We start from the raw sequence: 13,939 nt of genomic DNA, 5'->3' as shown, positions 1-13,939 counted from the left end.
GCATACCGTAGGTGAGGTATATGAATCAAACGAGCGGCCAAATAAAGGTGCGAATATCCGATTGCGTGCTTCGCTGCATAGAAGCTTGAGAGGTCCATTCTTCCTGATAATGTGAGTGATTTATCGCCCCCGCTGCTGCGCTATATCAGTTATTTGCGCCAATTCATGTGCCCCAGAACACGAATACCATTACTAGATTCATGCCATTGTACATAGGAGCAGCCCGTCGCCACCCGTGAAACATCCTTGTGGGGAGTCCTTTTATCGTCGGATCCAGATAAGGCCAAGGCGTCACTACGACGCGTGCTCTATCGCGTCTTCCGCCCTCGACCTCACCGCCTTCACACTGAACGGCGGAGTGTATGAACCTCTGGCCGTCCGTATCGCGAGGTCCTAACCCCATGACGACTGTACAATTTCCTGTCGCAGGTGGTTCGTCACGCGCCTTTGGCTCTCAGAAGTTGCCCGGTGCACCCAGCGCAGCTTCTTCGAAGTGACAGCCGGAGAGTGCGACGAACTGGAGACAACATCATGTCAACATGGCATGGATGGTGACTGCATTGATGAAGACAATTGTAAGTGATCTCGTCGGTAAGATATGACCACGAAGCTAATTGATCGTCTCGTCTCAAGCGAACATTCTGCGAACATTATGAACAGGTAAGTCATAACAACTCGTCCAAGTGGTAAGCCTAGCTGACTCGGATCGTACAACAGGAGGTCCCTCAAATTCACTCATACTCGAGTAGAATGTGAAGCGAACAAGTCATGTGGAAGTGATAGACAGCATGCGATCGCATCGGTATAGGGGACCCGAGCAGACAAGAGCATCGATGATGAGTCAATGTAAGGTTCAGATCGTCTCGGCCCTTCTCTCAGTCGACTCCGTGCATCAGTCATGTGCTGATGTGTCTACCCGATACGAAGTCCAAGGCACAACGGGCTTATACCACAGTGTGTCTTGGCGTTCGAACACTGTGAAAGAATAGCCTCGTGGATCGAATTCCTGGCGTCCAATGGGCGATCCGCATTGTTCTCGGTTGGCATCTCGCGTCCTTTTCAGTCCTGGAACTCCAAACGACCCGAGGAATGCTGGTGGTTTTGTCTTGCTTCATGGCAGGTGAGCCATACCTTCGCAGACAGCCAGATTGTTAGTCCAAGTCTGTGTGCAAGGAGAAGGTGAGGCAAAGGCCCCGTCATATCGAGCCCACAGATTAACATTGCCATATCAGCTACGAACTGAGAGAGGAGACGGTCTGGTCCCGAGTCACAGCCGAGCCAACCAAAGAGCCACGAGCTACGAATCACCGACCGATACTGTTCTATCTGATCCTATTCCGCGTTGCTGAGCCGTACGACATATTCGAGCGGGTGGAAACGAACGAGCGAAAACGAACCAATCGAACATACACGACGCTGCATCAAGGGCACTGTCACAAAAGTTGTGGTGTCTTTGGACATATGTTAGGTAGATTTGATGCCTACGCACGCTTTTTTCTATCCAAGCCCGAGCAACATGTGCAAAGGCCATCTACCTTGAATATCACCGCAGCTGCAGGTCAGTCAAGCCGAGGACGTGTATCATTTTCTCACTAAAACCGTCTTCTAACATATCGCGCACAAGCAGCTCTTGCCAGGAGATGGCCGAGTTCTCTGCGTCCCCTACGTCCCCTGTCCTTAAGCATCAAGTATATATTTGCCAAACTCACCGCGCCCTGGACGACATTAGCATATCACTATTCGGACAGATCCTTTGTGAAGGTGGCATTGATGTCCGTAACAACACTACTAAGAGCCATCCGGCTGTGGTACCTCTTTGACCATCTCCTATACCTTCACTGAAACTCTACTTCTAATCAGCGCTCATATGATTGCTTTCGGGGGAATAGGTTAGATATATGCGTGCTACAATTCCAAGTCAACCAAAGTACCACTTGCGTGGATATATTCTCATAAAGGCCCGTCGTAAATGTTGGCGGAGTCGTCTTTACCAGATCTGCTCAGGATGGCGCTTACTAATCCCGATCGGCTTCAATAGTGTGCTCTCAGCAGCAGAGCATGCTTGATCGCATAAACTTGGGTATTACGCCCCAAAAAGCAATGGCCATCGCTTTGAGTGCAGTGGTGGATGCTGATACATGGGAGATGGGCAGGCGATATAAATCGTAGTTGCTGACAGGATTATTCACAAGGTTGCGACGGCTCCTAGTTGTAGAAGGAGCCGATCAGATATTCTCAAGCTAAAGAAGCCTAAATTGGTTGTCTTTGTTGCGAATCCACTTTGACTATCGCGACCGTTCTGGATATAGGCATTCTATAGTAGAATAGGGTTGAGTGACTTCAATCGCCGATTAAAGCAATAACTTTGATTACGCAAGGAACAGTCTATCGCTAAGTTGAGACAACAAATTGTATTTCGAGTGCTTCTCATCAAATGCTTCTACACCTGGTAGGCCTGACCTTAAGTGTATTGCCTATTTTAGCTGAACCGACGGAAATCCGGTGTTTGCATTCACCAGGTCAATCAAATTGGAGACTGTATACGAACTTCACCGAGTGACCACCAGGGAACAAGAAATAACGCAGAATTGACACAACAATGAAACTGATATCTCTGTCATATGGGTGAGATGGCAAGAAAGAGCTCGCGCGAAGGCCGTGAGACGTTGACCACTCAACTTCACCGCCCGGCCGTGTACCACATCAACACCCTCGTCAACGATTAATGTTCATCAACGTTCATTAACGACCATCAACGATCATCAATATTCACCAATGTTTATCAACGATCATCGACGTTCATCAACGTTAATCAACGCTCATCAACACATCCGCGACGCACCCAAACACTCAAGTCTCTATTCGCTCTGCGCTCTGATCGCAGATGCATTCTATTGCGGCGGATAGATTAGCAGATCGCAAACTATCAAGGCAGGAGGGTGGGGAATACGGCGCTCGATAGCGAAGAAGATTCAGTCGTGAATTTACGATTCTGGTGATCGATAGGCATCTATCTAGCGCTCACTCTATCTCTCCAAAGATGATACTTCGGAATACGAAGAAGATGAAGATGTTGTACAGGTCTTTGCTTCTTCGAATGCCCTTGGGCTACTCGAATACTAGTCCCCAGCACCACGGAGAGGTGCCTGTATATCGCTAGGGAGCGATGACAAGTCCTTGGCGAGCCAAGTCTTGCCATGACTGAGCACGTTTTTACAGTCATAGGGCTCATTGGCTGTGAGGGAGCGTAAGTCTTACATCGCTGGGCTCGTGGCAGCGACAGCCGTAGTCACGGAAGCTCTGAAGTCCTTGGTTTCGCAGCACCCCCCTGCGAGGATTATTGTTGACGCAGACCTATCCTGCGAGACACAGTTGTTGACGCAGAGCCTATCCTGCGAGACACAGTTGTTGACGCAGAGCCTATCCTGCGAGACACAGTTGATAACGCAGAGCCTATCCTGCGAGACACAGTTGATAACGCAGAGCCTATCCTGCAAGACACAGTTGATAACGCAGAGCCTATCCTGCGAGGCACGGTTGATAACGCAGACCTATCCTGCGAGGTAGTCTTGTTGACGCAGCACCTCCCTGCGAGGAATATTGTTGACGCAGACCTATCCTGCGAGGTAGTCTTGTTGACGCAGCACCTCCCTGCGAGGATTATTGTTGACGCAGACCTATCCTGCGAAGCACCTTCTTACACTCGCGGGGCTCATGGCAGCGAGGGAGCACATGTCTTAAATCGCTGGGCTCGGAGCAGCGACAGCCGTGGCCACGGAGACACTCAAGCCCGCAGGCAAGAGAGGGACACCATGACACATCGGAGTGTGAGGACCGAAGTCCTGATTTTTTTTGGGCTGAAAATCTCGCTCCTTTTATATTTTTTCGGCTACGTCTCTACCAAGGAACCAGTTGCGCAGTTGGTAGCGAGAGTCACGGTTTCGTTATTGGCGTTGAAGACATTTGAACAACGTTGAAATGGTCTTTGGAGACTTTGTGGCCTACAGAGTCAAGTCTCGACCTGGAATCATTCCTTTCAAAAACCTGCGTTGAGTATGGTGAACCACTTCATCAACTGTTGAAAAGACAGTGATACCGCAAGAATATGATTCTCACATATCATTGAATTTGCAATTAAATCGCTCAACGCGGTGGCAGACTACTCTGCGCGTTTTGACCATGGTCACTAGCGACGGTCACCGTCTCATGATTTTAATGATCGTGAGATTAACTTTCTCCTATGACTTGAGTCCAAGGGTCCTTCCTTCTAGGTGCACTAGAACATGTCATTGTTCAGTCGCTTTGGAAACCTTTGCTTTGCGTCAAACATGAAAGGGCGTGAATGAAAATCAATCGAATGCCTCGCAGCTCTAGAGTTTAGACCACCCTGCTTTCGAGCCACCCAACCAATCAAATAAATTCAGACCTCTGGACTCCAACCAAGCTTACTCCTGCGAGTCGATAATAGTCCAGACACCTTCATAGCTTCTTAAGTAACCTTCCCTAGCTTCCATGTCATGAGCTCATTACCAGGACACTTATTTCTTGGTTCCATGAGGTTGAAATAAATTCAGCTACTGACCCCGTTCACCTTCCAAAGTTCCAATTTCTTCGTACATGTGAGTGAAAATTTAGAGTCTTAAGTCATCTCTGATAGAGTTGCTAATTATACTGAGGATTCTCAACCCAAAATGAAACAAACTTCAAGCTCTTTATCAGCCCCCAAATTCTTATTTGATCTTTCGTATCTATAATAGTGGAACGATTCCTATTATAAAGACCACAACATTGCCATATAGAGATTTGCGAGCAAGTCTCCATTAGACTTCCTTCAGTCAATCTTGGTTTGAACTTCATCCTTATTTGGGTGATCTTCTTCTAGGCGTTCGCCTGGGAGAACAATGGCACGGTCGAGCTTGTAGGGCAATCCACGGTGACGGCCTCGGATCATAATCACACAAATGACAAGCTTGCTGAAAACGGTAAACTCTCCAGATAGAGATGTAGAAACGGTTGGATACCCAAGGCTAAGCCCAACATTGCCACTTTGTCGAGATTAGTCAATGCAAAAGGAGTAAATACCACATGGATAACTCACTATGCCGAGACAACTTCGAATAACACAGAAAATACAGAAAAGGCCTGGAATTGGTTAAATTATATCATCGCAAGATTCGAGATCAATCACTTACTGGAATTGATGTATCTGCGATCTTTCCGGCCTCGGCGACGCAGATGCAAAAGCTGCCGAGAAAAATGTACCACAAGTCAAAAGTCAGTTGGTTCTGAATATGATTGATAATGTAAGACCGGCCATTATGCTCGTCCATGTCACTGTCGGTAGTATATACACCCAGCGTTTTTTCTTCATAAACATTGGAAGCTCTGATGCTAATGGCAATCGGAAAAATTGCAATATACATCATGATCACCAAGCTGAATTGGACGGCTGGGTTTACATCAGCCAAGTTGAAAGTCGATGTACCCGTATGACGCGACGATGCGGCTTGGAAAATAGCAGCGAGAACTCGAGGACCAGGCGCGAGATTATTCACGGCGGGATTGTTCAAGTCTAGCACAATGATGAGAATAATATCGATCGAGTTCATGAGAAATAAGATTCCGAAGAGAATCCACGTCGGCCCGCTTGGGAAGAGCAACGTATAACACCGTCGCGGATGATCGAGTAGGAATCTGAGTGTATCTTTAAGCGAGGATTTCGCCGGGCAAAACTTGTAGAAAACCCAGATGATAAATCGAAGAAGGCACGGATAACAAGTGTTCCCGGCAAATGCAAGGAAGCTCATGAGGATCATTGGGAAGGTCGCATCTTGAAACGAAATCATCGAATCTGGCGTCAGAGTAAAGCCAAGATTGTTAATCATCGTCTGAGCGGAGTAAAAGCCCCTATCGTGCGGCAAATGAAATAAGTCACTATATCGTCGATTATAGTTGACGAAGCCGACTTACCACCAAACATTGCCTTGCCCGCATTCAGCAAGGTAGTGACGATATTTCGGATCCGCGTGCAGAATCCACCCCACAAGGCAGATTGCACCGAAGAGATGCAGACCAAAGAAATATCCAACGACAATTTTTAACAGGAGCTTCAAGCTTCGATACTCGATACCGCCGAGTGTTTCCCGATCTTTGGCAGACAGATTATGGAACTGAGAGTTCCGGCCTATTGTAGCTTGTGAAGACATATTCGGCAAATCGAGCTGCTTTATGTCCCTCCGATTTGTTGTTGGCATCCCCCGGTCAGAGCTAGAAGAGCCTCCCAAAACGAACACGGAGGTTACAACTCGCTCAAGGGTGTGACTACCAGACTGCATGCTTCTGGTAGTCAGTCGACGACTAAGGACTTTCTCGGATCGTCCTTTTATGAACCAAGTTAGCGAACCGATTAACTTGAAGTTACGTTTGGGCGCCACTTTATCAGGACATACCATCATCATCTTCATCATGAAGCCTTTCATCAATCTCAGAAAATGAGGCACCTGTATAGTATTCGTGAGAATACGGAGGGAAATATGAGCCTGATTTTCATTTACCTCTTTCGCGTCTCCACGGAGGCGGAATATACAGAGCTTTGGCCTTGTCGGAAGACGGCCGATGGTCTTCAGCGAATGTAATGGTTTGCTTTGTCGGATTGATATTCGAAACGGCTGTGTCATCGGCTTTCGCATCGTTCAATTTCAGGGAAGTCCTGGTGCATGAGTCAGTACCCATTATGTTTGAGAGTCTGTTATGTTGATCGATGGCATCGAAACCAACCTCGAAGATTTGTCCCGAGTCTCAACATGCGCCCTTTCATTATCTGAGTCGTCTATTTCGTGGCTGCTAGATTGATCGTTTGGGGCTTCATCATCGTTGCTACTCAAACTTCTTTTGTCCTTCAACTGTGCCTCTGCGTCTTGTTCGGGGGAGCCTTTGGCCTCAAAAGATGCGGGGCTATATTTTGGAGAGACAAGTTAGTTCTCGATGATGGCGTTGAGTTTGGGGGGGTGGAAGACTTCTCACCGATTGCTTTGAGGCGCTTTTCGAACCATCGAACCCGAAATACAATTACGATGATGTTGATGAATCCCAAATTTCCCAGGATTGGAATGAGGTATAGGTACACCTGTTGGTAGGTCTTCAAGGATTTGACGTCGACACTTGACACCCATGGAAAGTCTTTGTTTAGCCGACTTATGAGAACGGAAAAGAAATTAATAAAGAATACTCACGTATTCAGACCTGACTCAGTCGACGCGCTGGCTCCGAAAAAATAAGCATCGACAGCTTTCAGATTACCATAAGGATAGATGATAACCAAGCTCAGAACGCTAAGGGTGATAATCCACGCGTCTGCGAAGAAGAATTAGAAGGGGATATTCTATAAATGCCGATGGACGTACAGTGCAGGACGAGAAAGTTTATCGGTGGCTTCCACATGGCACAAAACTCGCAGGAATGTTGTTTCACGGATAATTACAAGGGGCCTGCCAAATTCCATTATATAGTCGCAGACTTATCGTATATTCAAAAATTACTGCATACAAAATAAACTAGCGCGATAAAGAATTTGAGTGAGGGATTTGCTAGGCAAATCAAAGTTTGGCCCTGGGTCGCTGCTTGCGGCTTGGCTGTCAACTCGCTTCCGTGGTTAGCGCGCTTCGAGATCAAGCAGCGAGGCTGAGTATCACATAGAAAATCCTACTCCGTACAATCAAATCAGCTGCCCGGAATCTATTTTAATATTCTAGTGATATCATTGGCCGAAGTGTCTTTCTCATAGCCCTGATTTTCTGGTAGATAATTTCTTTTTCTCGGCCTTGCGAAGCCTTTAACTAAAAAAACAATCACAATATTCCAGTACAGACGGATGGATGGAGTGATGACTTCATTTACCCTGACCACTCACCGAGTTGGATTCTAAACCACAACCCACTAGGCTGGATACGGACTCGTATTTTAGTGTAGTTGGGAAATCAACTCACCGAAGTGATAACTATGCAAGCTACAACAACTATATATATCTCTACACGTTCATGTACCGTGTGACAGTTCCTAAGCGAACTTAGAGCTTTGCCAGGGCCTGCCGTGGCCTCTGTGTCGTCGTTATGTTTAACCCGTCTTCAAGGCGCGCGGCTGTTTCGGCGAAGTCCAGGACAGCCTCCACTGTCTTGGTCCGTGAAAAACTGTCAATCTTACCTCTCCCTTCTTCTCCTGGGCCCCCTGACAGAGTTGACATGCTGTTGAACGCGTCGCCAACCTTTCTTCGGAGATTGCATCGTAATTCTCTCAGTTGCGGGCAATCAAGCAACACGTGGTGTACACTTTCACGCTCGCCACAGACGCACAGGTCTTCATCTCGGAATCGGAAAGCCTTAGCGTATGTTGATAACCAGCAGTGTCCGGTTCGCAACTGCGTTAGTAAGTAGGCTCGGTTTCTAGGTAGAGATCCGTAGAGCCGTCTCCTGTACTTGGCCGGCAATGTGTTGTCGATCCGACGCAGGTGGCCGCCGGTCCTCGACTCTTTCCATTCTCTCTCTCATTGAGCGTGAGTTCGTTGCCTGATGTGTGCCCTCTCGCGTGATAGCAAAGAGCAGAACGGGTGTGTTTTGCCCGGTATGGCTGCCTCCTTGGCTAGCAGATCGGCGGTGTGATTTCCGGGCATTGAGCAGTATCCGGGTATCCATTGGAATTGAATCGATGTGCCGTGGGCGACAGTGTTCCTGGCTGCTTGTAGACTGGCATGGATGATCTGTTGTCCCTATTTGTTCCCTGGATTCTGGATGGCTTGCAATGCTGACATGCTGTCGCTGAGGATAGTGGCAGATCTCATGCACGTGAGATGTTCTCCAGTGTCGGAGAGCGACCTTATTGATGGTGTTGATAGAGTACATGAGCCCAATCAGCTCGGCGGCGTGTACGGATCATCGATCCGTGGGCCCGACCTGGATTCGTATGCTGTCTGTTGATTCCAGCGATTCGCCGAGTACGGCGCCTGCGGCGCCGAAATGACCTTGTCGTCCCGAGGCATCCGAGTACAGCACGATATCCGGGGTTGACCACGCAGCCTCGGCTCTTTCTATCGCGATCTCCCTGTCTGGTTCGATCTCGATCATTTCGATTTCCTGTAGTCTCTCCAGTTTCATTGTGTAAGGCTTCTGACAACTGGTACCGGGCGATCGATCCACGATTGTTCCGTCTTCTCTGGGTCCGAGTTGGCAGCACATGCGCTTCTACATCAAGTGTGTTCGTGGCCAACGTCCGGAAAGCAGATAAGACGCGGGTGAGAGCCGTTCGCTGCACAGTACGTAGGTGCCGCAGATGGGTCTTGTCTCGAAGTGGATCGTGCCAGACAGTCCAGGCGTATTCGAGGACCGGTGCGACGCACGCTTCGTAGAGCTGTCGCAACTCCCCAAGCGCGATGTTCACCTTGGTGGCTCGTTTGACTGCTTGTTGTACGTGTTCCTTCCACCGTAGCTCATAGTCGAAGATCACCCCCAAGAGCTTGGCAGTCGTGGATGGTTGAATGGTATTCCGGGTGACGTGAAGGAGTTTGGTCTTCTCCGCAGCGAAGCAGGTCCCAGTTCTTTAGGCCCAGGCTTCGATCCGGGGTATGTCCTCAGATTGAATTTTGGCCAAGTTCTCTTCGGCGCTCAAGCCCACTCGCCAGCGGAAGTAATCGTCGATGAAAGCAGGTGCTCCACCGAAGGTATCCACCGGCTGGTCGACCAGGTCGTAATTAAAGAATGCAAAGAGGATGGATGGGTGAAAGTAAGGAGCCTTGCGCGAGTCCAGCATTGTCAAACGGCACCTTCCTCGGTCTTGTAGTCGTCGAACTCGGTGTTGGCCTGACGTCCTCCCATGAAGCTGGCTATCCACTTTCGGGCCACCGAGGGGTTGCCCTTGGATTGGAGGCGAGTACCCAGGCCTGTCTTGTTTACCCCGTTGAAGGCTCCCTTTAGGTCAAATACCATCAGTGTGACGACCTTCTGCCTGTGTCATGCTCGGTCAATTGCGTTAGCAAGCACCAAGAGAGCTTGTTCAGTTGTACGTCCCGGACGTCCGCCGAACTGGGTGTCTGGTAGGAGCCTATAGTGTTCGGCGAAGAAAGATAGACGTCGGGCCACCACCGTCTACAGTAGTTTCCCGAGTATGTTAAGTAGCGAGATCGGCCGGTAGGCTCCTGGTAGCGAGTAGTCTGGTTTCCCGTGTTTCCATAACACTACAATTCGTGCGCTTCTCCATCGCTGTGGGTGGTATCCTAGTTTGATCGACGACACGAAGATCCGAGTGATGATGTATCCGAGGTATTTCCAGAGGCGTTTCCAGACCAACGTGGGGAGCCTGTCCTCGTCTGGCGCTGATGTGCCTTTTGCAACCTTGAGTGGCCGATGGACTTCAAGCTCTGAGATTGGATGCCATCGGATTTCGGCTGGGACATGAGCGGGTGGTTCCTCTTGAGCTCGTGGAAATAACGAGGTCATGAACGCTTGGGCTTTCTCCGCGTTGTCAATTAACTCCCTGTCACCAACCTTGAGAGCGGGAATGCAGCCCCAGGAGTCTCGTGGTTCATGTACGTCGCTGCTTTCCATAATTTCCCTTCGCCCGCTTTGTCGAGGAATTGTTTCCAATGAGATGCCTTAACCCTTTCAATGGTCCGAGTCCATGCCCGCCGTGACTGGAGCATGTCCTCGAACAGCACCATGGTGCGGGGGTGGTCTCATCCAACCTCAGTGCAGTACTGTAATCATGTCTCCTATTGAGTCAATTCCTTTGAAGGCAGGGAAACATGACGCTCCACATACGGTCAACAGCAATAGCCTGAAGAGCTTTCTCGGCCATATCAGTGTGCTAGCTGCAAGCTCTGAATCTCAACTCGCATCAGTCGTGCTTAGTGAGATTGCCCAACACCGGAACAAATTCAATACAGAGATGACGAGCTGAAGAAAAGCCGACAGCGAGATCCTTGATATAAAGAAGAGGAAAACAATCACTATTGAAGAGATGTTTGTTGTCAACGAGAACGAAAAGGTGAAGCAGAAAGAATCCCTTGCGCAGATCAAATCGCTACGTTCCACAATCGATGAAAAAGATGTATATTTGCTGGTAGGTCTTAAAGGACTTGACGTCGACGCTAAACATCAACAGTGAATCCTCGTTTAGCTGGACCATTGAGATCGAAAAGAATAAGTAATGAAACACGCGTATTCAGACCCGACTCAGCCGACGCCGCCGGCGCCGAAGAAATAAGCATCAACTGCCTTCAGGTTACCATCAGGATATACGATACCCAAGCTCAGCACGCTGAGGGTGATAACCCATACGAAGAGGCTGCCAAACTCAATATATAGTTGCGACATTATCGTGATTTCAATAATTGTCACTACCGGGGGCAGGTACGAATTTGGGTGAGGGATTTGCAGGCAAATCACGTTTGGGGCTGTGCACTATCGTTTGCGGCGGTACCAGCCTGTTTCCCCGTTAATACCGGTGGTCGCCGATAGATAAGCATGCTTTGACCACCCATCCGTCTCGTATCGCCCGCAATAAGGGAAACCGAACGGTGTGACCAAGCCTCGCACGGTAAAAAAAAAAGGTCGCTGTTGTCAGATGAGCCTGACCTATGCCTGTAACCCAAAGCGAGGAAGTATGCACGGGCATTCGACAATCACTCCTACCTATTTTCACCCGATACGATGGCGGGCTACTAGGCCTCACATGTTTTATGTCGAGCCACAAAAGACAGCCAGGTGAAGGAAACGTATTGATGGTTTGTTGGCTTTTGGCTTTGGAGCAAGTCGTCCAACCTTTTTTTTGGGGTTGTTGGGGGGGGGGGGGGTTTGAAGCGAAACCAATATTTGTTACTGTCAGGTATCGCTCTCGTGGCGACGACTACGTAGAAGACATCTCGCCGAGCGGACACACTTTTGGAAATGAAGCATGCAAGCAGGTCATTGTGACCAAAGAAGCAAATTAACTATCAAATTCTTTTTATATCGCTTTCGGAGGTATCTTACAAGCAAATCTGCATACTGGACAGCACGCTAGACGAGAGTAACCATTTGTCCACACAGTTAACATGGAAAGCATGATTACAGGGGAGGCCGCGAACTTTGATCTCATCTTCCATGGTATCCAAGCATATGGCGCATGCATCACCGGAAACCGTTATACCTACGGGCAAAAATGGGGATAAGGCACTCTGTGTAGCCTGACAATTACTTTTAAGGGCTTTTGAGGTAAAAGACGACTCAAAATGTTTGTCCTTACCCACAACTTCCTCAGAAAGCTTTGCTTGATCTTGAGCCTCGACTCCTGCATTCAATCTAGGCAAATGCACTGGGTCTTCAGTCGGTGACTGGGGAAGTAGCACTGATAAATTAGGGTTCGACAAGGTCTTCTGAACTTCAGTCACAGTTTGAGGGGAGCTCATTCTATGTAACTCATTAGCAGAATCCTGCATTTCAAGAAAATACACTTTTCACATGGCACCTTTGTTGGAATTGTTGACTCCATATTTTGTATTCGATCATAGGTAAGTATTTATTGAGGTCCTGTACGGTCGGGAGGGACTCCTGCATTTTGGACGGGTTTGCCTGCAGCTGGATATAGCTAGGAGGAACTGCCGCAGGATTTCCTTCTGTGAAACGTCTTCGGACGCAACAGAACCAACGAGTAAAGGCAGCGAGACTTGATAGATAGACATGTTAGTTTGATTGTTTAAGGCTCGGTGAAATTTTCTGTGAATCCTCATCATAGACCGATGACCAAGGCAGCGCATATAACTGCGGTGACAGCAGGGGAGGTTGTTGGGCCAGTTGGAGTCGCTGACATATCTTCCTATCACTTTATAGAAAACAAAAGCTGGCCGGTATTGTAATCTCAAGGAGGTTGAACTCGAATAAATAATTATCCCCTCGACTTGCCCGGCGGGAAACAATCATTTGATCCAATATGCAGGATTTTTGTGCACCATACAGATCCATCATGGTCATCATACTTCGACTACTAGAACAGGACGTTATTTTCATGAGACAGGTTTACATAAGTGGCATTTCGGCATATTCCGTAACCAAATATAGAGAGAAAACTGACACGCGGTAGGTCCTTTGTGAATACTAGCAGGAACCGCACCATCTATCGCAACCAGTTTGAAGACATTTCTGAATAACGCGATGACACTCTAGTGACAGCGTCGTCCAGCCTAAAGAATTTCGTAAACAGCATCGCTTTCTTCACGCTCTTAACCCACTTTCTGATATCATCTACGAAATGCCGAGAGATACATATCTTGGTTCCTTTCTCGCGGTTACCTCGCCTGCTCGGTTCACAAAACAGTGGAAACCCAACCATGTCCTTGGTCACCTGGATGCGTCGAGTGAGTAGTTTGTCTTCATCAAAGTCTTCTGCGACAGGACCATCCCATTAAAGTTCTCCACAAGCCGCGCTCGTTCAGGAAACACGTAGTCCGGGATAGGAGTTGCCAGTCTTCACCGCCGGAACTATCAGCATTCGCGTTCCTCTACATCAGATTCGCCGAGAAGCAATTGCTTGATCTGTCTGTCAACTTCAAGACGGTAATTGGTCTCCAACGCTAGTTACTAATTTAGTGGCCAGATTGACCGTGGCTTGTGAGGGGTCCTCGAATCACATTTCGAACTAGGCCTAGCTGTTTCCTATCCTCTGTCGACAAACAGGACCACACCAAGGCAAATTTGGAGCGACTGTTGTCCTTTAACTGCCAGCTGACGTCCGAGTGCTTTAGAGAAGGAGAATCATTCACTTTATCGGTCATCGCCACAGAAGTACCTTGTCTATAGTGTATCAATTATGCGGGCCTTGGTCTAGGAGCAGACACTGCATAATTGCAAACTGGCCTGGGTTAGCCATGCCCTGCCTCCTAAGTCCCGCTATTGCCTCCCCGGCTAGGCGACACCCC

The 13,939-nt window shown here is 48.4% G+C and overlaps 3 protein-coding genes across 3 annotated transcripts; 2 read left to right on the top strand and 1 right to left on the bottom strand.

Annotated features, from left to right (window-relative positions):
• Nucleotides 1-4,831: 4,831 nt before the first annotated feature.
• On the bottom strand, nucleotides 4,832-7,501 carry N7471_013495 (uncharacterized protein; the record flags this gene model as incomplete). Its single annotated transcript, XM_057286214.1, is given in 10 exon segments — nucleotides 4,832-5,045; nucleotides 5,099-5,142; nucleotides 5,193-5,907; nucleotides 5,971-6,379; nucleotides 6,450-6,500; nucleotides 6,555-6,709; nucleotides 6,778-6,954; nucleotides 6,972-7,193; nucleotides 7,233-7,331; nucleotides 7,404-7,501. The coding sequence occupies 10 exon segments, from the start codon at nucleotides 7,499-7,501 to the stop codon at nucleotides 4,832-4,834; spliced, it is 2,184 nt and encodes a 727-aa protein (XP_057129539.1).
• A 3,248-nt stretch (nucleotides 7,502-10,749) lies between these two features.
• N7471_013494 (uncharacterized protein) lies at nucleotides 10,750-10,944 on the top strand (the record flags this gene model as incomplete). Its single annotated transcript, XM_057286213.1, has 1 exon — nucleotides 10,750-10,944. The coding sequence occupies one exon, from the start codon at nucleotides 10,750-10,752 to the stop codon at nucleotides 10,942-10,944; it is 195 nt and encodes a 64-aa protein (XP_057129538.1).
• A 2,407-nt stretch (nucleotides 10,945-13,351) lies between these two features.
• N7471_013493 (uncharacterized protein) lies at nucleotides 13,352-13,598 on the top strand (the record flags this gene model as incomplete). The annotated part of the gene is made up of 2 exons (XM_057286212.1): nucleotides 13,352-13,378; nucleotides 13,416-13,598. The coding sequence occupies 2 exons, from the start codon at nucleotides 13,352-13,354 to the stop codon at nucleotides 13,596-13,598; spliced, it is 210 nt and encodes a 69-aa protein (XP_057129537.1).
• Nucleotides 13,599-13,939: the final 341 nt, after the last annotated feature.

Source organism: Penicillium samsonianum, assembly GCF_028829775.1.
Source record: "Penicillium samsonianum strain IBT 33392 chromosome Unknown utg000009l_segment0_segment0, whole genome shotgun sequence".
Classification (NCBI taxonomy): Eukaryota; Fungi; Ascomycota; class Eurotiomycetes; order Eurotiales; family Aspergillaceae; genus Penicillium; species Penicillium samsonianum.
Note: the sequence above shows the minus strand (reverse complement) of the source record. Positions and strands in the feature narration are given on the sequence as shown.